Below are 23,764 nucleotides of genomic sequence, written 5' to 3'. Positions count from 1 at the left end.
GATCATGATATGCGTGTCATGTAAAACATGACTACATGCTATGCTCATAGCATGCTCACAACCGATTCGCCCGCTTCACATAACCAAACTTGGTGCCCAGTGACGTGAATAGACGACGAATGTAAATGACGCGTCCAAACATGATAATCATGATATGCATTTACTTGACTACATGCTACGTCCATAGCGTGCTCACGACCGTGTCGCTAGCCCCCTATATACAAAATTTGTTGTCACCTGACGTGAGTAGACGACAAAGATAAATGACACATACAAACGTAATAATCATGCCACAGAAGTAATGTACGCCATAAACTACGTTCACCTCGTAACGCTGTGCTCATTTTAGAGTGACATATCAACCTTCCTCATTCGTGCTTCGCATATCATTGATTCCTATTGTACGTGAGATCTGCCCATTTTGTTTTTCTGCTTTTTTCTCCCTCCTTTGTTGATGCTCTCACTGTCTGTCTTTTTCTTGCTTCATTTTTCTCATTCCTAATATGCTACTTTTCTCTCTCTCCTCTTTTCACTCCAACTTGCCATCACATGCTTCTTTCTCGCACTCATTTCACCTTCCCACCCCCTTGCTACACTTTACTATATTCAGTTTCACAAGCTGTTGGCAGCGCAGTAGAAAACACGGGCGTCCTCAGCCAATCATGATATATCGCACTACACTATTGCGTTCTGACTCGAATGTCGCTTCTGTGAATCGAACAAGTAGCCCCGTCTCTGTGGAAAAACGTGCACTTTAGTATTGAACTTCTTAACTGTTATTGTAGCAGGCACTTGGAACCTTCTTGATCTGTTTTCTTTATTTTTTTGAAGCCCAGGTGGCCTAACTTTGCCTATTTATATTTATTGTTATTTGTTTCTGTTGTTTCTTCTCACATAAGAACTCCTTTTACCCGTTTACGCGACGGATATATAAAACTATTTGCTTCAATATTCAAATAAATCAACGTGATGAATCATTCAGTCAAATAGGAAAGAAATAATTGACTCAATCAATCCGATGTTTTATTTCATGCCAGCAACGCTGCATAACAGAGCATAGCTTTCTTTCTATATTTTCTACTCTCACCGCATCACCTCATTGGGTGACCGTTCAGTGAGCGTGCAAAAATATGTATTATGAAAGAGTTGGAATTCATATATCTCGCACTTGGATGAACAGAACACGTAAAACTGCATGTGTTGTCTTTCTGTGAATCTATTTACTCAATTGCTGCTATAGCCCCCCCCCCCCCCTCACACACACACACGTGACATAAGCTAAGTGTACAATGGCCATAGCGATGATGATGACTGTATAGCAACGATGAAGATGATGGTAATGAAACCTCGTTGAAACTTAAACAGTGGTCAAGATGATCAATGCTCTGTAATTTGCTCGATGCTGTCAATATTCTTGCTTCTATCAAATAATCTTTCGCCATTTAAAACAACGCTACTAAGTCTGTAATCCTGCTTATGCGTTCTGCATAACTAAGATATAATACGCATCGACGCAATATTAATCATACCATGGTCCACAAAGAACGTCCACAGTTTTAACAGAAGCGTTCTGGAAGGGCGCGCATTTGGATTTACGTTCCTCCAAAGTCAGACGAATAAAGAGGCTAACCTACTTTATTGCTCGTAAGCATTCTCCTCTCTGACGACCTGTCTTCTCGTTACTTGTGATATTCGCCTATTATACGTCACATGTGATCAAATTTTTGGGTCCGTGATACTTCGAAATACAAGATAAAGTTCCATAATAAATACAATTTTTTTTTCGTAAGGAAGCGAGTAGGTGGGGGTGGAGGGAGCTTCCGCTACACTTTGGGCATGTTTGTGAGTTTGTATGTGCGTGCGTAGATGCATATGTACACCTGCAAAATTGAGAAATTCAGGAGACTTGCAGGGGAACTCCGTTCCCTCCACTCTCTTGGCAACACTTGTAAGTACACGGTGTTCTGGTAAGCATGCGGCCTTTCACAGCGAATGGGAAGATTCCTTTACACTACGTATTAAAACGGTCAGGCCAGCCCTGATATGGGACCGCTAATTCATGTGTGACCAACTGTGGGTGCGTGTATTTCGTGGCGAGAGCTTCAGACACGACCATTCCTGTACGGGCTACCAGATGGCGAGTTTGCCTGGTTCGTAAACTTTCGTAGTGAAATATTGCTATAGGTGCCCATTGATGTGGCGGATGATGATCCAGGGTCCTCTCGTAGGTGTCGACACCATCGCACGTGAACTTATCTGCATTTCACCCTGTAAGCATGCAAACAATGAACGTGGGTAAAATGGTCAGAACATTGTCACAGAATCTCGCTGAGAAAGAACAGATAGTAATATTTTAGCGCAATTCAATTACAATTACGATTGTCACCAATGATCGGCAATATCAAGCTACAATGGCCGCCAATATTCGTCTATCAGTCTCCGAGATGCACGCGTCGCAGGCCATCACGTCATATTTGCGTATTGCCCGACTGATTGAAGGGACAAACAAATAAATCAAGCAAATCTAGGGAACATTATTTGCAGCTTTTTTATTACTGTGCCGTTATGATTATTATTCAAAACGAAAGGAACCAGCATGTATCACAATGACCCTTTGCATTGGTGGAATATGAACCCGCAACCTTAGAAATACGCGTCCGATACTCAACCATTTGAGCGACGACAAAGGGTGCTCAGACGTGGTCAAATCATATGGGTCGCGAAAGTTGCAACGGAAAGTGTCGAAAACTTATTGCCACAGGCATCAATGCCCGCTGAAGATTGAAGCGTGACTAGGTGCACGAGAAGGGGTAGAATAATCAAAACGAAAAACTCATTATAATAATTTATTCAAGTATTCATAACTTTTGTATACCCATAGTTAATTATAAATTCACTTTAGGGTGTATCTGACGCTTGGCTGAATTGTTGATTGCCTCATTTTTCGGTCGAGTGCCATAAACAGAGGGGGAGGCGTATCTACAAAATCTGCTATCAGGGCTTCTTCTTATCAGGGCTGTTCAGCGCATTGCCGGGTCAACAAGCCATCGCTCACTTTTGTGTGGTAGTTTCATGCATACCTACCGCACTTTACTTATTTCCTTACGTGCTGTTTACTCCATGACGTCACATTTCAGGGCTGAACTAGTTCACAGAATGTGCAGATAGCCGCTCTTGAGACTGCCGACTGCCTTCGTTGCCGCACGGCAGCGTGCCCTCGTCTTTAGTGAAGGTGAATACGACACGCTACGCAACGAGACGCTGAATACTCTACGGTTGCCAAAGCGATATTGTCAAGGCTGCTGTCTCACTGCAGTGGTTTACTACGGTTGGACAACGTGAGTTTTCGAACTATTATGGTAAATGTGCTCGTGAGGAGAGTTGTGCCAAATTTTTGGTGTAAATAGCAAGTACACTACTTGGCTAATAATGCAACCTTGCTCCTTGAATATTTCTTGTTTGTCTTCTTTTTCGCCCGCACGGTATAAGTAGGGAGCCAAATGGCGCAATAAAATTGCGTATTTTTAACGGCACGTAAAAGGCGTATCTGAACTGTCATGTGATGTGAACTGACCTTGTCTGTGGAACATGTTTACATATGAACCTTTTAGTCGTATCTGCACTGCCATTTCTTACGACATATTTTGTCTGCTAAGTGAGAAGGAGTAGTCAGTGCCACCATAATGGCACAAACCTCATTCCATCATATCATTATTTCAATAAAAAGGTCAGCAATTAAATATCTATTTAGCGCCATGTATAGAACAAATATGTAATAGGTAATAGTGCACTTCAAGTTGTAAAAGACTATGTCTACTTAGGTCAGGTAATAACCGCGGAGCCGAACCACGAGATTGAAGTAACTAGAAGAATAAGAATGGGGTGGAGCACTTTGGCAAGCACTCTCAAATTATGACAGGTAGATTGTCACTGTCCCTCAAGAGGAAGGTATATAACAGCTGTATCTTGCCGGTACTTAGCTACGGAGCCGAAACCTGAAGACTTACAAAGAGGGTTCAGCTTGAATCGAGGACGAAGCAGCGAGCAATGAAAAGAAAAATGGTAGGTGTAACCTTAAGAGACAAGAAGAAAGCAGAGTGGATTAGGGAACAAACGGGGGTTAAGGATATCATAGCTGATATCAAGGAGAAGAAATGGACATGGGTCGGGCATGTAGCGCGTAGACAGGATAACCGCTGGTCGTTAAGGGTAACTAAATGGATTCCCAGAGAAGGCAAGCGGGTTAGGGGAAGACAGAACGTTAGGTGGGCAGATGAGATTAAGAAGTTTACGGGTATAAATTGGCAGCAGCAAGCACAGGACCGGTTTAACTGGCGGAACATGGGAGAGGCCTTTGTCCGGCATTGGACGTAGTCAGGCTGATAATGATGATGATGATGATGATGACGATGATTATGAAAGAACAACTTTACGTGACCATAACACGTAAAAAAAATCCCTCGGAATTCACTTACATGTTAAACAACACTGCTATAACAACCGTTAACCAGTACAAATACCTTGGTCTGACAATCACTTCTAATTTGAGCTGGAAAACTCATATCGAAGGTATAACATCAGCAGCACTACGGCGATTGTAGTTCTTAAAGCATCGCATGAGGCACTGCACCAGCAAAACAAAACTAGACGCTTACACTACATTGGTACGCCCATTGTTTGAATATGCTGACGTTGTATGGGATCCTCGCACGCAAACAGAAATATACTTACTAGAACGAGTCCAAAATAAATCCCTTCGGTTTATATACCACGCGTACAGTAGACACTGTTTAGTCACTGAACTCCGTAATAGATCCGCTCTTCCCACATTGGAGTTTCGTAGAAAGCTACATCGCTTAAAATTCCTTTATAACATAGTCAACGGACACTCAGGACTCGCCTTTAACACTTACATGCAGTACAATACATCGCGAAAAACTCGGAACAAGCATGATAACACCATAGTGGTGCCGCTTACAAAAACAAATTCTCGGCGATATTCATTCTTTCCACGAACAATTTCCGACTGGAATGAACTACCTCATGACGTCACCAGCATCGCAGCGCCCGACGCATTCTTATCAGCTGCCACTGCCTGTTTGTAGTAAAAGCTGTCTGGTCGTATGTGCAGATTTCAATTCTTCTAATGATGTTTTTACACTTCGTGTTAGGAACAAAAATTTGGATTGTATTTTCGATACCGCTCTTGTGTTGCTCCTGTAACCCGAGTATTCATGTTCCACGCAAACCTGTTATGTGGTGATTTCATTTCTGCGCCGTGAAGTGTAGTGTTATATGTGGCTGCAAGTATGAAAGTTTGTATCACTCCTGCATTGGCCACCAAGAGGTGGCTGGCAGTATGCAATAAATAAAAATAAAATAAAATAAACAAATGCACTGCGTTGCTACCACTTCCAGTTATGAAGCCATATATAATTTATAGTTTTTTGTTTGTTGTTAGTTGTTCCCTCAATACATATATGGCGATGGTGGGAACAAGCTTCCAACTACTGAATACATAGATTTCTGTTGAACTTAAGCTACCAGCTTACATATGCCTTGGCTTGGACGCTTGCGAACACGAGCCAAAGTTGAGATTTACTTTCGCTTGTGAATATGCTAAGATAATTATGCCCCAACACTGGAATGAACCCGACAGGAAAACACTGGATGGGGAATAAATATTGAGCAGCATTAAATAGCATAACTACTGTCATGTAAACGTTAAAGATTTACATGAACCAGCTAATAACGGGAAATATAGATCTGCTGTGCCTTTAGCTCTACTTACAGCAGCGCCATACGAAACTAGCCTGGCCTTTATTCCTTTCATAGTCGTTCTGCTGATGATATGACGTCAAACGTGACGTTCCTGTTCAGGACACGTTAATTTATCGCATCCAAGTGTGACCAGTCGCTGTCGCTCTCATTATAGTAGCGAAACAGGCTGACCTACTAGGCCTAACCAGCTCGGCAACAACAATGATACGACGACGACGACGACGACGACGATGATGATGATGATGATGATGATGATGATGATGATGATGATCTTGATGGAGCAAAGCATTTCACCTATTACCTTTTGCGAAGGGCCGAGCTCAAGGTGGTACTTGAGCAGCAGCTTCGCCATCGCCAGCTTCAGCGTCAGCATGGCCATGCTTTTGCCCACACAGTTTCGCGGCCCCACGCCGAAAGGCATATACGCCGTCTTTACCAGCTGAGCTTCGTTTTCGGGGGCGAACCTGGAAGAGCAGGCGCCGAAACACTGAACTCTCATTCACGCATGTGACTAGCGCTGATCATGCGACCATTTGTGAATGGCGACCAAGAGCGACTCTGGGCGGCCGACGTTCACCCGTGTGTAAGGCTTACACCCATCGCCTCACTGAATTCGTGTCTGTTCGCAATGTTATTGCCCGGCATAATCAGGCGGACGTTCTGTTCTGGTGTGTCTAATTGTCTAGAAGAGCATGTTACTGAGCTAGTTTGTTCACGTTCAAACAAAAACCACAAGAAAGCTACCGTTCTTGCGCGAAGAAATAACAAGAGAAGTGATGAAGGAGAGCGTTAGCTTTCGGCTATTTATGCAACAAATACCACAATCAAGCTCACAGTAACAGACGTGCCCAGCTAGCTAGACACAGATTGATTAGGATGGCACGCGCTCGATACCATGTGGCTTTTCAGACACAGAGACGTCTATGGTAGTCTTTCGCTATAATAAGGCGTTCATTTCAGCTTAGTACGAATAATGAGACATTCGATGAATGCTTTCGACTTTATTCAAAGCGAAGGACTTGAGCTTAGCTGGCACTTTATATCAAACCAGCTGACACGAATCGGAGTTTTATCAAATGAAGTTCTAGATCATTTTTTACCTTACAGCTGCTGCTCAAGTCGGCTAAGGAAGCTCGAGGCTCATGCAAATCGTCAAGAAAAACACTACGCCACCTGTCAGGGTTGAATTGCAGAGGGTCGGGCCAGAAACGCGGGTCCCTCTGGATCTGGTATAGCGGCACCATGAAGCACGTCCCGGCCTTGAACAGCGTGCCTTTGTAGGCGAAGTCCTCTTTGGCTTGCCTCGTCACGAAGCTGCACGTGGCACAGACAACGCTATTTTAAGGGTATAGACTTCGCCAGCACTCTGATGCGCATAAAGTGTGCAATGCACTCCAGAAGCACAGAAGTAAGCTCTCGGTAACCTGGTACCCTTTTACATCAATGAAGGCAGAAATAGACGCAAAAAAATAAATCAGGCAATCATTCCGTACAGATGGTAAAGCAGCTAAGATGAAACATGCGACCCCATCACCATTGAGTTTATCCCGATTATTGCTTGAAGGCTTTCTCAAATATTAAGGCGAAAGTCTTAAGTACCTTAGCAAACGCGAAAATTGACCATCTACATCCCTTTTTTCCGGTATTAACACGAGTGATTAAACAAATGAGCACAACGAGATGGCGTCACTGTGGAGTCACATCACAGAACGTCACGTATCACTTCTTCACCAGAAATCTATAGCTTGGGTAAACGTGGGTCGTACACAGAGGCAGTGCTAAACCAGTTAAAAGATCACCTCCACCTTCAAGTCATCTCGTACGAATGCATAAGGGTCAGTTTGAAATGCACACCTCTTAAAAGGCTTACCTAGTGGTCGTCTTGTTTCGCGTTATGGTCACGCATGAGCCACGCTTGATGAAATAAGCCGCACAGGCTGCAAGTTTGCAATGTCAGTGCTTGCTTGCCCGTAAATGCCAGCGTCGCCTAAGGGCTGTTTGACAGCAGCTCAAATTTCTATGAGTGGCTGAGGCTAATTTGTTAGTCCGAGCTAGCAAGAGACAGAGAGCGAATAGACTATTTTCTTATTCGCAAGCGAGCTTCCCTGCATTGCACATTGACACTGCTGATGGCGACACCTGTCGTGTTTAGGTGGAGTTGAGGTTCTAACTTGAGGTTCTAACACACACACATAGTGTGTGCAGGCTGATGCAGGCAGTGTCTGCTAGTAAAAACTGACTGCTTGCGCTGCACAACCATTCACTGGCCAGTCCGTCTTTGTAGGCGCTGGATCGCGCGTTTGAAATTCAGTGGAGGACGTTCTTAATTGGCTTTCGCTTGACTTTACATGTTGCTTGACTCGAGTACATGCCACGGAAGCCACAGTACTTTCAACTATAGTGCCTATACAATATAGTGCACTAAACTTCAACCAACAGGGGGCAAAACCCAACATTAGCGTCCCACCACTCGTTGAAGTCAACGCCTGTCCTTCATTCAATAAATAAGGATAATAACGATGAAATGACAATTAAGCAATCCCAAACCACTCCCAATTAGGCAACATTCGTGTGATACTCTACGACGCATTTACTCCAGTTCTCCCCCATGGGAAGATGCAGGTGGCTTTTTCTTTTTTTGGTTGCGTAGATTGAGAGATCTCTATATGTATTGGCGGCCCGTGTGTTACCTTCTTCCTTTTTGTAGGACCAGTGCGGAGCAGTGCAGCTCTCCCAATATTTTGTTGCACATGCGCTTTAAGAATTTTCGCATACCTATAGGACGGGCGAATTTCGTTTCTGGAGCTTTTCGTAACAGCTTTTCTGTAAACAGAAGATGGGGGAGCGAGATCATTTATGTACTATATTTTCGTCTACGACGAAAGCTCTCGGAATGGTTAAAGAATATTCTAGGGACCCTAGTTAAAGGCCAGCTTACGTGAGACCTGGAGGGTAGAGCCGCAATGTCTCGCTGATAACTTGTTCGAGGTAATTCAGTCTTTTCATGAGAGTTTCGAAGTCCAGTTTGTCCTGCACGAGAAACAGTGTGACAAAATAAATCAGAATCTCTGAAGGCCCACGATGCGGTGGTGAGGCAAGACCTCCCCGTCCCTACGTGGGAGCGGCCCGCGATCCTACCTCTATAAAACGGGGGTAGAATCCCTCTGGATGCCAAAAAAGTTTTTCATCCATCCATTGTTCTTGCCTTACGGAAAAATTGTGGCAAGCCTTACCTATTCGTGTTACAGAGCTCTCTGGTTGGTACCGAACCTCCTTGGTTGGTACGTATTATAAAACAGGCAGGGTGTGCAAACACGAACCAAAAAGGAGGAACTTTGTGGTGTCCTGAATTTCTTCTTGTACCCGTATTTGCGCGCTCTGTCTTTTAGGCTGTCCGTCTACTTTTCCTTTTTTTGCAATAAACAATACGGGACGACGACGAAGCAGTCAAGCAAGCAAGCCACAGCGTCAGCGCTAGCCACACGATCCGAGCTTGCGCTTGCCTAAATCGCATCTCCTTGACGACAGCCGTATTGTGGCGGTAGTCCTTGACAGCCCTTGTCAATCTTTTACGCTTATAGATGAACAAATTGTGATAAACTTTCTTTCTCTCTCTTTTTTTTATTTTTGTCTTTCTTTCTTCATTTCTTTTCCTTTTTCTTTCTTTCTTTTTTTCTTTCTATCACTTTGCGATAAAAACAAACATAAATTGTATTAATTGGAAAGATCATTCTTGTGCAACACCTAATGCAGCTTCTGATGCTTCACGTCTTTTCAAAAGGAGCATATTATTATTTTGTTTCCTTGCTTTTAGCAAGTCTTCTACATGATGAAATGCTTGGTCCAAGCTTGGTATCCAGCAAACCAAGTAATTCTTATCAGCATAAATTAACCAAGCTTCCCTTCCGATTTGACTGGCAAAAAGTTGTTCCATGAGTAGATGAGCGTGCGGTAACATATTAGTTTAAGGGGCCTACGAATTCTTTTGTGGTGCACTCGGAAGGCGTGCAACGGTGTGTACAAAAAGAAAAACACAATACACCGGCTCACTTCGCACTTGGCAACACGTGCTTAAGAAAGAATCTAATGATCCACACTGGCACAATAGTTTATGGGTATACCGCCTTAAAAGTAAGCTCGGGATAAACTAGGACCACTCTTAAATGTGAAATATTTATCAAGAGTCCTGGGCGCCATCTTTCTATATCTTTTTGTGATGAGTAATACAAAACCGTATATTTCCTGCCTATGAATTTATTCTCTTTCATATCTCAATTACTAGTGCGACTGCGCACGTGATACAATGAAAATACATTTTACGCACACCACCGTATGCCCGGGACGGCTCTTTGACTTCCGTATAGTTGATCTCGAAGCATGCTTCTGAAAAAATGTGTGGAATATTGCTTGCATAACCTTGGTGTCACCTACGTTACAAATGAAAAGGAATGAAGCAGCGTGGCGCAGGAGCAACAGCAGCGGGCGTTTTCTCGTTGAGTTGGTTCCAATACGAAAGGTCCCTTGTTCACGTCTGGCTTACGGCACCAGAAGTAAACACGAAGAAAGGATCCAGGACTGGAAATCTGGCTACGTGTACGGATCAGAGCTAACTGAACGTGCCAGCGTCCGTGGCAGTTGCTCGTGCTTCACGACCCTTCGTTTTAATTTCGTTTCTAACTGGCTATGGAACATAATTTAGCAGCGCTTCTCAATTTCCTCAATATGCAAAGGTTACTGCGCATTTGAGAAATGGCGCGCACGCACAAACGGTACATGTAAATGTAAACTTTTTTTCAAATTGCAGCGTTCACGCGCAAAGGTATGCAGGTGTAGAGTAAAAACGAATGAAAAACTGGTACAGGTTTTCCAAGGTTTTGAGAAACTAATCGACCAACTAACCATGCTTAACACCGCCTACAGTGGTCTCATTATGTGGCTTAGAATAAATGGGGGTTCGGGGGAGAGTGGACAGCGAAGCAGAATGGGATTGATTGATTGATTTGTGGGGTTTAACGTCCCAAAACCACTATATGATTATGAGAGACGCCGTAGTGGAGGGCTCCGGAAATTTTGACCACCTGGGGTTCTTTAACGTGCGCCCAAATCTGAGCACACGGGCCTACAACATTTCCGCCTCCATCGGAAATGCAGCCGCCGCAGCCGGGAATCGAACCCGCGACCTGCGGGTCAGCAGCCGAGTACCTTAGCCACTAGACCACCGCGGCGGGGCGAAGCAGAATGGGAGAATGAAAGAAAATTATCAAGTGATGCAACTACATGCAAAAAGAAAAGGCCAGATTTGCACACCTAATGAGTGGAACCAACATAATAGGGAAGTTGTTTCGCAACGATGCTTAAAGATGACTTCTGCACACCTGCAGTTTTGGTTTATCTTTAACGTGATGCTTAGCCTTATTGTGCGCTATATATGATCCTTGCTTCAAACCACTAAGTTTTTTTGTCGAAGTGTACACTTCCGCTCTAACTGTACCCTGCTGAAAACTTGGGTTATAATTGCAGTTTATGAATAAATAAAATAAAATAAATTACCTGATCAGAAATTGTATCGATGACTTCTTGGCGCACTTTATCTTGGACATCCAGGTACTTGGCGAGGACAAATGTCAGATAACTGAGCGCCGACGCTATGGTTTCATTCCTGCATGCGGTGTGCCACAAGAAGATGCATGTAATCTTGAACTGTAATTCTCATTTCTTACAATGAAAAAAACATTACTTGTAATCACCACGTATGGGCAACACTTTATTGCTCATTCAACCCAATCGTTTGTTATTTTATCTGATTTTTCAAGCCTAAAAATTGGCAGATCCCACGTACAGCGGGAATCGATCATATGAGTAGCACGAATCAGGAAGGTTGATTTGTCACTTTAACATCAGTGCAACGTTACGAGGCGGAGATGAGTTATGCCGTGCATGACTTCCATGTCCTGATTATCATATTTGGACATGCCAATTACCTTCGTTGTCTATTCACGGCACGTGATACCAAATTTGGTATATGTGGAGCTATATAGCAGCCGTGAGCGCATATGCTGTCACGTTGTTAGATTGCATGCATCTCATGATTATCATGTTTGCACCAGTCAGATACCTCTGCCATTCATTCATGTACCTTAATATCAAATTCGGTGTATGTGAGACAAGCGAAACAGCCGCGGGCGCATGATGAGTGTGGCATGTAATAAAGTTTTTACATTACCGCATCTCATGAGTATCATGTTTGGACGTGCCATTTACCTTCGTCGTCTATTCACATCTCGTGATACCAAATTTCGTATATGTGAAGCTAGCGAAACGGCCGCGAGTGCATCATGAGTGTAGTGTGTAGTCATGTTGTTACATCACACGCATCTCATGATTATCATGTTTGCACCAATCACTTAACTTCGTCATTCATTTACATCCCGTAATGCCAAATTTGGTATATGTGAAGCAAGCGAAAAGACTGCAAACGTGCCATGAGCGTGGCGTGTAGTCATGAGTCATGACTTACATGACATGCATGCCATAATTTTAATGTTAAGGTTTGTTATTGTGGTCACCATGCAGTCATGTCATACCATACCAGTTTTGCAACATGTCATGAGAACAAAACCACCGCAAGAGCAGCAAGACCATGAAATGTAAATTATAACACTTATGACATACATGTCATGATAGTCATGTTATGACTAAAGAGTTATGCTCGCAATACAGCCATGTTTTTCCATAAAAACTTTGGTATCGATCCCATCATCGCGATGGCCAGGAGAGCGAAAAGTCCCTTTACTTGGTGCATGCACTGACGAACTTTGAAATAAAGCCAGTTGTTTTTTTTTTTTTCGCTTGAATATTAGTTAGCATTGCAGTGCGGAGGACATGCTTTTTTTCTTAAATAATGTATACGTCCTATAGTCTTTAGCAATATTTCTCTATTTCTTTAAATCTCTCTTTGTAGAGTGCTGTCTTTCTCAGGAAGGTGCTGTCCAAAAAATGAAGCGTTCATGATAGAAAGATGGAATACAGGCCCATTTCCACAATTTATTTTATTACCCAGAGGGTTGGAGAACCTGATATGTCTAAATCATTTCTATAAACAAAATGATATCTCTATAACCCAGTCGATCTAAGAAGTGCATTTAAACTTAATTAGCCCTATGAAAAAACGAATTTATTTTATCACGTTTTGAAAAACCCGTGTGCTCAGATTTGGGTGCACGTTAAAGAATCCCAGGTGGTCAAAATTTCCGGAGCCCTCCACTACGGCGTCTCTCATAATCATATGGTGGTTTTGGGACGTTAAACCCCACATATCAATCAATCAATCGTTTTGAAAAACACATATTCATTGGTCTTTGCATTGATTTTACTCTAAAGCATGCATCTGACATCTCATATTACTTAAAAAAGCTTAAAACTTGTGGTATTCGTGGCAAATGCCCAAGTCTCCTGAAATATTACCTAGACTAGATCATCACTATCAGCACGGCCAAATTGAAAACTACTTGTCAATTAAAAAAAGAACTTTCATAGAGGCGTGCGTATATCCAAGAGGTATTGTTGGTCCAGTTCTTTCTATGTGTATGAATGACCTAAATGTTTGTAGATGCTCGAAATGACTTACGTGTGCTGACAATTCTAGTATACTTTATCGTCACCTGAACCCGGTCGCCTATTAATATGGCCAATGTTGCTCTAAAAACTCTCCTATGTTAGTGTGCAGCAAACGTTCTACAAATTAACACAAACAATAAAGGCAAAAGTCCTGATCTTCCAAGCCTGAAGCGAATAAACTACTATGGTCGCAAAGCGTGGTGCTTGCGCCGAGTTACATTCAAGAACACTAGACGGCAGGAAAGAGGCGCATCAGCAACGAAGCTTCATTGCACTTTGATTGCGCATATGAAGCAATGATGAACTGATAGTACAATCTGCCTCCGAACTAATCGTCCACACTATAGTGGCGGTTTTTAGGTGCGGAGTCCTTTAGGCTGGCACTTCACCGTCGTCACCGCGTGAAGCTTCCAGCACCGGCCAAGCGCGCCGAGCGAAACAGCAGGTGAGCGCGGCCGGCGCGCGGCGCCGACGCCACGTGCTGCGCCGCGCGCGTCACACACTGCTGCTGTGCTCAGTCAGTCCCGCCTCTGAGCCCAGCAGATGCTCTCCCCAACCTACCATCTTCATGAAAGCCAGCAGCGAGATCAGGTGCATGGTCATTTGCGTCCCATTTTCGAGTAGCTTCGTTCATCGGTCGTATTCGTACACTGAAGAGCTGCTAGTTTTGTCAGACATGTCTTCACCAGCGCCACCAAAGACGTGTTCACCGGGTTTCAGGTAAATAAAAAACCTAACTTTTACGTTATTAAAAATTTGTTATATAAACATAATTAGTTGTGTAAACATAATAATATAACCTTCCCGCAAAAAGAAGCCTTTTGTGAATATGTATATCTGCCTAAAAACTTAAATTTTGCATTTAAGAAATATAGAATATAAGGAGGTTTCCGATTTTATTGATCCTGTTATATCAAGGTTCCTCCATAGTAGTAGTAGTAGTAGTAGTAGTAGTAGCAGTAGTAGTAGTAGTAGTAGCAGTAGTAGTAGAATAAGTGGCAAGTTATAATAGTATTAGTATTAGTTGTTCTAGTAGTAGTAATAATAGTAGTAATAATAGTAGTAGTACAAGTGCTAAGTGGTAGTAGCAGTAGTATTAGTAGTAGTAGTAGTAGTAGTATAATAGTAGTAGTAGAACTTGCTTGTAACGTTTATACTAAGGCAGGATGAACATGTGAACTGCACTGCTGCGCTGTGTGTGCGCGCCCCTACTCACCCTGCAACGAATATTGTGGTCGCACAGTTGGTTACTTCCAAGGTCGTTAGTGGCCTGGTTTTCATTCGTCCTGGTAGTGAAAAAAAAAATAAAGAGCGGAAAAGAAAAAATGACACACCTGACGAAAAAATCAGAGCATATTCACGGAGTGAATTAGATTCAGTAGGGCGAATAATGGATGCATGTATGGACGCATGAACGAATGCAGGGGCGGATGCATGGGCGAACGCAGGGACGGACGCACGAACAGACGCACGCACAGACGGGCATATTGACGCATAGACAGTCACACAGACGGACGCATCGACAGAAAAACGCTACGTGCGATTAACTACGCTATTGACTGCATGGTGTGAGAAAGAAAAAAACATTATTCTTCTAACGTTGGGTTCTAACGTGTGACACGCCATTATAGACGCTACGCAATGCATTCGCATTTCGTCATGATTGCTTCCGGAGATATGGGGGCATTTTTTCTTTTTTATCTTATTCGATCTAGCTTGTTGTTTATTTCAAACATATATACGCTCCTAATTGCATGCCATACGAGCCAGTAGAGATGTAAATAACTCACCATTTTCTTTCTTGGTGACTGTTTCTCGAGTTTTGATTTCAGCATACTCTGTATCGAGAAGATGCTGCAGAATGTCATGTCTTCGATACTGCATGGTAGAGAAAGTACATCTTAAGCGAAAGTGCCATATCAAAAATCTGCTCCTTCAGCCCCCGCATGACGATATGAGCAAAGAAAGGGCAAAGAAAGCGTCAGCTGCATTTGGTGCCCAGTGCCTTTATTTCATCCAGGTGTCGTTATCCGCAAAACAGCGTATTTTGCACAAAATAGCACAAGGCTGAGTCTAACCAGATCTTCTGCGCACCTAGCTGGCTCTTAAGTAGGCACTTAGTAGACTATAATGCCTCAATTAATGCCTTAATGCATTAAGTAGACATTAACCCTCTCTCCTGTCTCCTTCCCACCATAGAGTTTCCTAAATATACACTAGAGGAAACTCTGACACTACTGTCTATGGGAGCTGCAACGCATGGCACTTCAGCGAGCATGAAAATGATAGATAGTACACAGATTTGTCTAATCTTCGTACTTCTAGCTCTGTGTGTGTTCGTGTGGTTTGGAACTGCTCTGTCACGAAACAAAAATCAGTGAATGTTAAGCGGTTGCGCTTCACCACTTTAATCTTTTATTTTTACCATTTCTAATCGGGTACTGAAATTCCAAAGGGTTCATTCTTTTTCTTCAAAACAAAACCGAAACACGGCCACAAGCGAAGCCACAAGTGTGATTCCCGCCCGCAAGTACGAAGACTATGCGAATCCATGTACTACCCATCATTGTCATGGTCGCTGAACGATCACAGCGCCTGAGTCCCCTCTAGCTAATTTTAGGAAACTCTATGCTTTCCACACTCCGCCGTGGTGGTCTAGTGACTAGGATACTCGGCTGCTGACCCACAGGTCGCGGGATCGAATCCCGGCTGCGGCGGCTATATTTCCGATGGAGGCGGAAATGTTGTAGGCCCGTGTGCTCAGATTTGGGTGCACGTTAAAGAACCCCAGGTCGTCGACATTTCCGTAACCCTTCACTACGGTGTCTCTCATAACGATACGGGGGTTTTGGGACGTTAAACCCCACGTATCAATAAATATGTGCTTCCCACAACTAGCTATATCATACTGCATGGTATGGCCATTTTCGCTCTTTCTCACCTTTTTTTTTCTCAGAGCCTTTCAATTTCTTTCTTTCAATGTGTACTTGTCTCTCTATCATTCTATGTTTTATTTTTCCTCTCCGTGTACCCTTTATTGTGTCTTTTTTCTCCAGCTCTCTCTAAGACCTTTTTTTTCCTCTTTCTCTCTCTGTACCTATTATCTCGCATTCTGTCTTTTTCACGCCTTGATCATACCATGTCTCCTGCGAAGCTCCTACAGCAACCATGTGCCACAGAAATTCAAAGGCTCGCAACATTGGTCCTTTAAAAATATTGGCAAGAAAGCGCATGGAGGACGAACACCAATTAGGGGCCACTCGTTACCGCTTCTCTGTACTTGATGCTTTGGCGCTGACTGAATGCGTGTTGGTTCATCACACTGATAATTTTTCATCTGCGACACATGGCAAGCCTTGAGCTTAGCACCTCTGCTTTAAAAATTGGCCGTGTATCTGCGTGTTTCTCTGCAAAAAAAATATTTCAAAACGGTAGTCTTCTGCCAGCGGTCTTTCGTGCACAACGTCACATTTTCAACGCAGCCTAAGAAACGCTAGAGTCTTTAGAATTACGTATATTGGTATATTCTAGTAAAAGAACAGACCACCTAATACTGACGTATTTATGTCGCGTCTCAGATAAGAGTAATATTTGGCTATTTATCGACAGTATTCAAAAGTTAGAACGCAGCCACCAGTTCAATATGGCTGGGCATTCACCAAGTGCTGAAACTTTGACCGAGTGGCCGATTCGTGTGCAAGACAGACCAAAGTTTTTGCGTTCAGTTATCTCAGTTGTCAACACCATTCCGTTGACTTGCCCACGGGACGGCTTCATCCCTCCCATAGTAGAGTACTTAGTTCTCTGAATCTTTACCCACTTTTTCTAAACACACAGTTTTCTTTGGGTAGTGATTTTAACAGCACATTGGGGTTACTGATACACCAAGGTTTCTGAATTCAAGTAGTTTACTAATACATATGAGTCTGTTGACCGAAAAAATAGAAGTTCCAGAATTTTATGCCGGGGGATCGAAGAACTTCGAGAAGTGGCTGCGCAAGTAGTGGCGCCTCAGCGTTAAGAGAACAGTGTATTATTTCACTGAAAAAGCCCACACACGTCACGAAACACCATGAGTCAGCGTCAGTGAAGCACGTGTCACTCACCGAACAGTTCTTTATTCTAGTCTCAACTATCTCAGCCATCCGTCGAGTCACCATGAGGTGGTTCTCTGCTAGCAGTGAAATCCAAGTCAGAGGCTTCATCAAGCGCCCGAGGAATGTGGTGCTCTCTGCACATACAAGGTAAAAAAGTGGATTGATTCATTGATTGATTGATTTCTTGATATGTGAAGTTTAACGTCCCAAAACCACCATGTGTTTATGAGAGACGCCTGAGTGGAGGGCTTCGGAAATTTCGACCACCTGGGGTTTTGTAACGTCCACCCGAATGTCAGCACACGAGCCTTCAGCATTTTCGCCTCCATCGAAAACGCAGCCGCCACAGCCGTACAAAAAAATCGGATATCGCTGATAGCAGATGGCCTGTGATGGCCTTAGTGGTACATGAATGTAGAGCAAGAGAAAGTATCGCCATCAGTCCTCTGTAGCCATACATGATAGGTTTCTTGGGAGGATATACTCTTGAAACAGCGTAACTTCGTGCTTGCTGGTATTTCATTTGAACAGCTAACACAAAAGACAGAGACCGGGTCAAAACTGACAAAAACAAGCGACAGTTTCACCACTTCATTCACCTGTGTTGTGCATTAGATGCTTAAGCGGAACACACGTGGTGAAAGTCTTCAACCTCTGATCACGTGATTGGCTATGCATGCTGCGAATGCTGTGGCGGCGGTAGTCCCACACCTGATAATTCAGTAAAGTTTTTTCTCTCATTCTTTCTCGCACCTCTAGACAGTGCGAGAAAGAAGGAGTATTTGCCAAGGCACGGGAGAAAATATCCGTGTTAAGCTATCACTCCTAATCACATCACACGGCTCCTTGTCCAGGCCCACGTTAGGGAGTGCACTGACATTGTTATAGCGCCGATGAACTGTCCCCGAGCAGAGTGCATACAGTAAAATAACATTCGTCCACCTACCCCAACTCCGCATTGCACTTACCCCCTCATAACCGCGAACATTTTTTTTTTCGCTAAGATATAGACCTATTTCATGTTAATAAACAGGGGTATAGGCGCCGTCGACGGACGTCGACGCCTGCAGCGACTTTGTGGAGTGCTGGCTCCGCCCAGCTCAAAGCTCACCACGGCCTTTTTTACGGTCACGTGACAATTGGCACAGCAGTTGTGTCAGTTGCCACTTGATCGTAAAAGGCAGCGTTGAGCTTTAGGCTGGGCGGAGCCAACGCGCCCCGAATTCGCTACAGGTACCTCAACGATGGTGCCTATACCCCTGTTTACAAACATGGAACACTTTCTCATGCAATAGGGTCAAGTTGCTGACTCACGCGCAATCATGTGCAGCGGTCCGGCCATGATCTTGTGGCTCACGTAGCGGACGACGGTGACAATCGAGTGACCGGGACTTTCAGGGGCTCTGCAGTCGACGCCGAACGACACGTGCCCGAGCACGTGCATGGAAAGCTGCTCGTATGTGTTCACCATGTTCACCTCGCAACCTGAACAGGCTGGATCCTTCATAGATGCTAGGAGGCCGTCGATGTATTCGTCAATGAGAGGCATCATCTGCGGAATCGTGAATGACAGGGGTCAAAAGAGACACGCCAGCTTATGACACGCGTGAATGTCGCTGTACGTGTAAAAAAAAAAAACAGAGAACCAAACTCCTGAAAGATCACGTGAAAGTGAGTCGGATGGGTCGCTTCTCCCCGACAACAAGTTCTATTTTGCACATTCAATTTTTCTTGTTTTTTTATTGAAAATACAGTGCTAATGTTGGCACTGGGGTTCACTTATCAGTAAGCCTATGGACACTCTAAAAGAGAGACATAAAAAGAAAAAAAAGAAAAGACAGGGAGGTCAATCTGAATTATAACGCCTGATTTCCTACCCTGCAGTAGAGCAAGGGTAAAGGGGAAAGAAATGCGCAAGGACGTGCAGAACTCCTTAATCCGCTCTTTGGAAGTTCTGAAGAGCGGTTTATTTATCCAAGAATTTTCTGCGAGCCGTGAAGTGCTACGCCGGAGGTTCATGGTCCCCCAATGACGAGGGTCAACCGCCGACACTGGTCAAATAAATAGTGCTGCTTACGCGACGACAGGCCGAACCTTGCGTTTTGTTTGAATCGTATGATGGTGCCACGACGTAATACTTGACCCTTCTCTTTAGCCGGGGCTCCCGCTGTTGTTGAGCTCTATATATAGTGCCTATACTTAAGAATACATAGAGTTTCTACAATAATACCTAGAGCATAGTTTAGCACAGTGATTGTGTACCATCATGATAATTAGGAGAAGTACAGGCTTCGGATTGGATTCCGTTAGCTAGCAAACGATCTACAGATTCTTTTCTACAGTTTCAGTTTCGTTCTTTCGCAGTGTGGCTAGTCTGGTGCGGTGCAAAACACTGAAGCAGAGTTTGTTGTTCAAAAAGGCTGAACCACATATAGGTTTGAGATTTGATGCGGCTTCAGAGCTTCACGAGTCATATTTGACAGTTCAAGCGAAGCGTCGTCCTCTCACCACTGCGCACAGCTGTAGCGTCCCGTGCTAGTGCAGAATATTACATCGAGTTCGTGTTTTTTTTTTGTAAGCGCGTCTTGCCCAAACACGTTTAAATCGACTGCATAACAACAGCGAAGCTATATAGACGCACCGTCACGCTCCTCTGACTCGACTTCACAATAAAACGAGAGGTGCGTTGGTGGCAGATCACTTGGACAGACGCGCCTACGAGGGAAAAACAACAATGTTTGTTTTCAAATGTTGTAAAAATCCTTCATGATATCTTGATGTCAAATCTAGAACGCAGTGACAGGCAATGCATACCCTGGTGGTAAATTTTGTCCATGTTTCACTTCTCTCACATAGCCACAAAAACTTTTTGCAGTAAAACTTGCGTACAAAAGAATAAAGGAAGTTTAATTCAAACATAACTTCTTATCGCTTTGTTTTACACTCGGCAAACAAGCGTCGCGAATCGCAATAATGCAATACATCTGAAGCAGATTCGAAGCCTGTACTTCCCACAATTGAAATGGGCGTACAAGCACCGCTGAAGGAGCCCGCGTAGACACTGTAGCGGTCAGATTCCACTCCAGGTGTTATTGTAAGAAACTCTATGTCAGGATATGAAAACACGTAACAGTCGAGAATCATGCCTTTGTCTGTCAACCTTTCTCCTCACTAAAACAAAAACCGAATTTCGGCGGAGTCCACCTGACCATGACTGTCTATGTTAGCGCGATATTAATTCAACTAATTTAGGGTCACCCGTATTGCTGAGCACACTTTCTTTTTTTTTTACAATCTGTGCAAGTCGTTCTGATTTCCGCAGCTTCGGGTCCGTCACTATCTAGCTCCGCAGCTGATGAAACTCTGTCACCTGTCATGTGCTATATTTGCAAGAAAACTTGGTTACCATCTTGTATATAGTTGTGGCTCACATAATAGCGAGAACTACTGGTACAGCTGTTATATGTTGTGCGAGTTTTCGAGCCTTGAGAATATACAAATAAAGCCAAGAATGCTTAGAGGGAGGCTAACCAGGTGTTTCACAACTGGTTTCAGAACATCTGATTCAAAAAAACTAATATAAGTATGCGCTCATTTCTCGTGTGGAATACCTTATTTTTATTGCGATCTTTTTTATGGGTAGTTTGCTGCCGCACAACAAAATAGCGAAGCTCTGGCGCAGTGCAGAGAGCAAAACTGTATGATTCATCAAAGCTTTAAACGTTGTAGTAGTCTGCAGAAATTCTTGTTTCATTTCATTTTTATTACTTAAAGACCCCGTGGGTATTACATAAGGGGTGGATGCAAACATGAAAAACAAAAGCAACATTTTAATACACTGTAAAGTGATCTGTTAAAGTGGTCAAAAATGCTAAAGGACAGGTAATAGCTGTGATGTCATTGTAAAAGCCGTTCCAGTCGGTTGCTGCACACAAAAAAAAATGAAGACGAAAAAGTGACGGTGCGGGCACGTATGGGTGTGCAACTTGTTGCGGGGGACCAGTGCGACAGGAGAAGCGTGTCGGGTGGAGAATGTACGGTGGCTTACCAAGGGAGCTGGAAAAAAACTTGTAAAAAAGACAAATGCTAGCAGTGTGGTGACAAGATGCGAGTAATGATAAACTGGATTCTGTTTTCAGTGCCGATATGCTGATGTCATATGAGTACTGAGAGTGAATAAAGGGGAAATAAACCTTGTCTTGTATTTAGGACATCTGTGAGCTATGCCACTGATAGTTCTAGCACATGGGCTAACTTGATTGCGTTATGTGATTGTACACACCAACTTCAACTTTGCTGGACTGAATGCGCCAGCCAGGGCTTTTCGTGTGCTCCTCCACTTGGAACCGTCGACGTGTATGATGGACTCGCACATAAGCGGATGCAGTTTTTCTATCATCATTGTTCCCTGTGAATAAAAATATAAGCATATAGGTGTCAAACGTCAATGTAATATATAACAAAATGTAGGCACTAATTTATGTATATATAAGTAGACTCGGAAAAGTACAGATCCTGAAAGCTCGTGGCATAGGCTGTGCCTCGAGGAGTAGGCGAAAAACTTTGCAATTTTGTTTTTAAAAAGCCTTATTGTATGAGATACTGACTCCCAGTTAAAGAGTAAGAAAAAATAAAACTCAAAAATATTTGGAGCTAATATGGTGATCAAAATAGACAGGATTCATAAAAAAAATCATGAAACAAAAAATATTGAAACGGAATTAAATAATTTGGCATAAAGCAGTGTAAAGAGTAAAAGATGGATTTATAGTTCACCGTGGTTGTTTAATTACTGTCGGCCCGTGTGCCCGAATTTGCTCGCACGCTAAAGAACCACAGGAGGTCGAAATTTCCGGAGCCCTCCACTGAAGCGTCTCTCATAATGATATGGCGGTTTTAGGGCGTTAAACTCCAACAATTAAATTAATATAAAGCTGGCTGGCCTCGTACGACGAAGTCGGCGCCTTGTTCGGCTGGGACCCCTGAAGAAAAGCTGTGCCGCGTCTACTTCCACCTAAAAGACTGCGAGAAGACGTGGTTTGAGAACTGGGTGTTCACGCTAAATATCTTTCAGACAACTTTCCTGAGCACGTTCACGACTGTTGTCCGCAAGATCTGAAACGTGTCGCAACAATCTTGGACACGCGTGCGCAACTACCCAACGAAAAAGTGACCATTTTTGTCGAAAAGTTGACCCAGCTGTTTCGTAACGCTGAGCCCGCCATGACCGAGGAGCAGAAGCTCCTATATCTGTTTGCGGGACTTGTCCCCAACCCGCCCAACACGGCATGTGAATTGGTTACCGATGCCACGACTATCGAAAAGCCATTTAAAATGCGCACGACGCAGTACAACCACCGCTGATGATTAAATTACACCGAAGCCCACGCCTTCCGCACCGACGACTGTTCAGCTCGGGAGCCGAGAAACGAGGCGGACTACTGGCAAGCGGAAACCAAAAGAACTTCATTCTTTCTCCCCAAATCCCATATATACACTCGGTGGACAACATTGCCTCCTTGTGGCCACATGCTACAAGGAACACTGGCGGTGTCCTCTACAGCGACCTGCAAGAGAGCATCAGAGTGATCGTGCGGGAGGGCTATTGCCATCGCTAAAGCCTCAAGTTAATTCGATCACCGACATTGTCCGTGAGGAGAGACGACCATTGCTCAGAACCCCTGACACACCGAAATTGGAAGCGGAAGCTATGAGCTACGCCGCTGCAGTCTACTGCAACGCTCCTCCAGAGCCGCGTCAGGACGCGGCCCCACCGCAGTTTCGCCGCCAGACTCCACCCACACCACCGCCGAAGCCATACGGCCCACCTGCCGGCCAGCGTTGGAAACACTGACTTTTGATGGAGCCCTGGCCACCGCCCATTATGCTACCACTGCGGTGAAGCCGGGCACACGTACCGCCGCTGCTAGTACCGCCACATGGGGCATCGTGGTTTCGGTATTGACGCACCACGTCCTCAGCGGGGTGAAAGACCACGCGCAATCACCGACTACCTCGCAGCAACACAGTGGACGCCGCGAGGATCTCTCTGTTCACCATCACCTGGTCGCTACATGTCACCTCACCACCGGCCATTTGCTGGTCCGACTGGGGACCGGTCTCTTAGCCCGTATTCGCTAAACTAAAGGCATCAACCGATGGAGGCGTGGTTGCCGTACGACGATCTGCCGAAGATCCTCCTCCGTCGATAGTTACACCACGACGAAAACTCAAGAAGCCACCGCAACCTGAACATAGCCCTGATGTCG

At 44.1% G+C, this 23,764-nt stretch overlaps 1 protein-coding gene across 2 annotated transcripts in view; it reads right to left on the bottom strand.

The window, feature by feature from the left end:
* Positions 1 to 1,001: 1,001 nt before the first annotated feature.
* LOC119185599 (cytochrome P450 3A14-like) overlaps positions 1,002 to 23,764 on the bottom strand; it is a 58,419-nt gene continuing 35,656 nt past the window's right edge. Inside the window, exons 5-14 of one of the 2 annotated variants that reach the window (XM_075883123.1) lie at positions 21,778 to 21,903; positions 18,810 to 19,047; positions 17,505 to 17,629; positions 15,189 to 15,276; positions 14,615 to 14,684; positions 11,332 to 11,440; positions 8,720 to 8,811; positions 6,955 to 7,095; positions 6,083 to 6,245; positions 1,002 to 2,268 (exon numbers count right to left, since the gene is read on the bottom strand). In XM_075883123.1, the coding sequence (XP_075739238.1) occupies positions 2,179 to 2,268; positions 6,083 to 6,245; positions 6,955 to 7,095; positions 8,720 to 8,811; positions 11,332 to 11,440; positions 14,615 to 14,684; positions 15,189 to 15,276; positions 17,505 to 17,629; positions 18,810 to 19,047; positions 21,778 to 21,903 (1,242 nt within the window). In that variant the 3' untranslated portion in view covers positions 1,002 to 2,178. The remainder of the gene's footprint in view (positions 2,269 to 6,082; positions 6,246 to 6,954; positions 7,096 to 8,719; positions 8,812 to 11,331; positions 11,441 to 14,614; positions 14,685 to 15,188; positions 15,277 to 17,504; positions 17,630 to 18,809; positions 19,048 to 21,777; positions 21,904 to 23,764) is intronic. The other variant, XM_075883125.1, reaches the window with a different exon arrangement.

This window comes from Rhipicephalus microplus, unplaced genomic scaffold (assembly GCF_043290135.1).
Source record: "Rhipicephalus microplus isolate Deutch F79 unplaced genomic scaffold, USDA_Rmic scaffold_15, whole genome shotgun sequence".
In the NCBI taxonomy this organism is placed as follows: Eukaryota; Metazoa; Arthropoda; class Arachnida; order Ixodida; family Ixodidae; genus Rhipicephalus; species Rhipicephalus microplus.
Note: the sequence above shows the minus strand (reverse complement) of the source record. Positions and strands in the feature narration are given on the sequence as shown.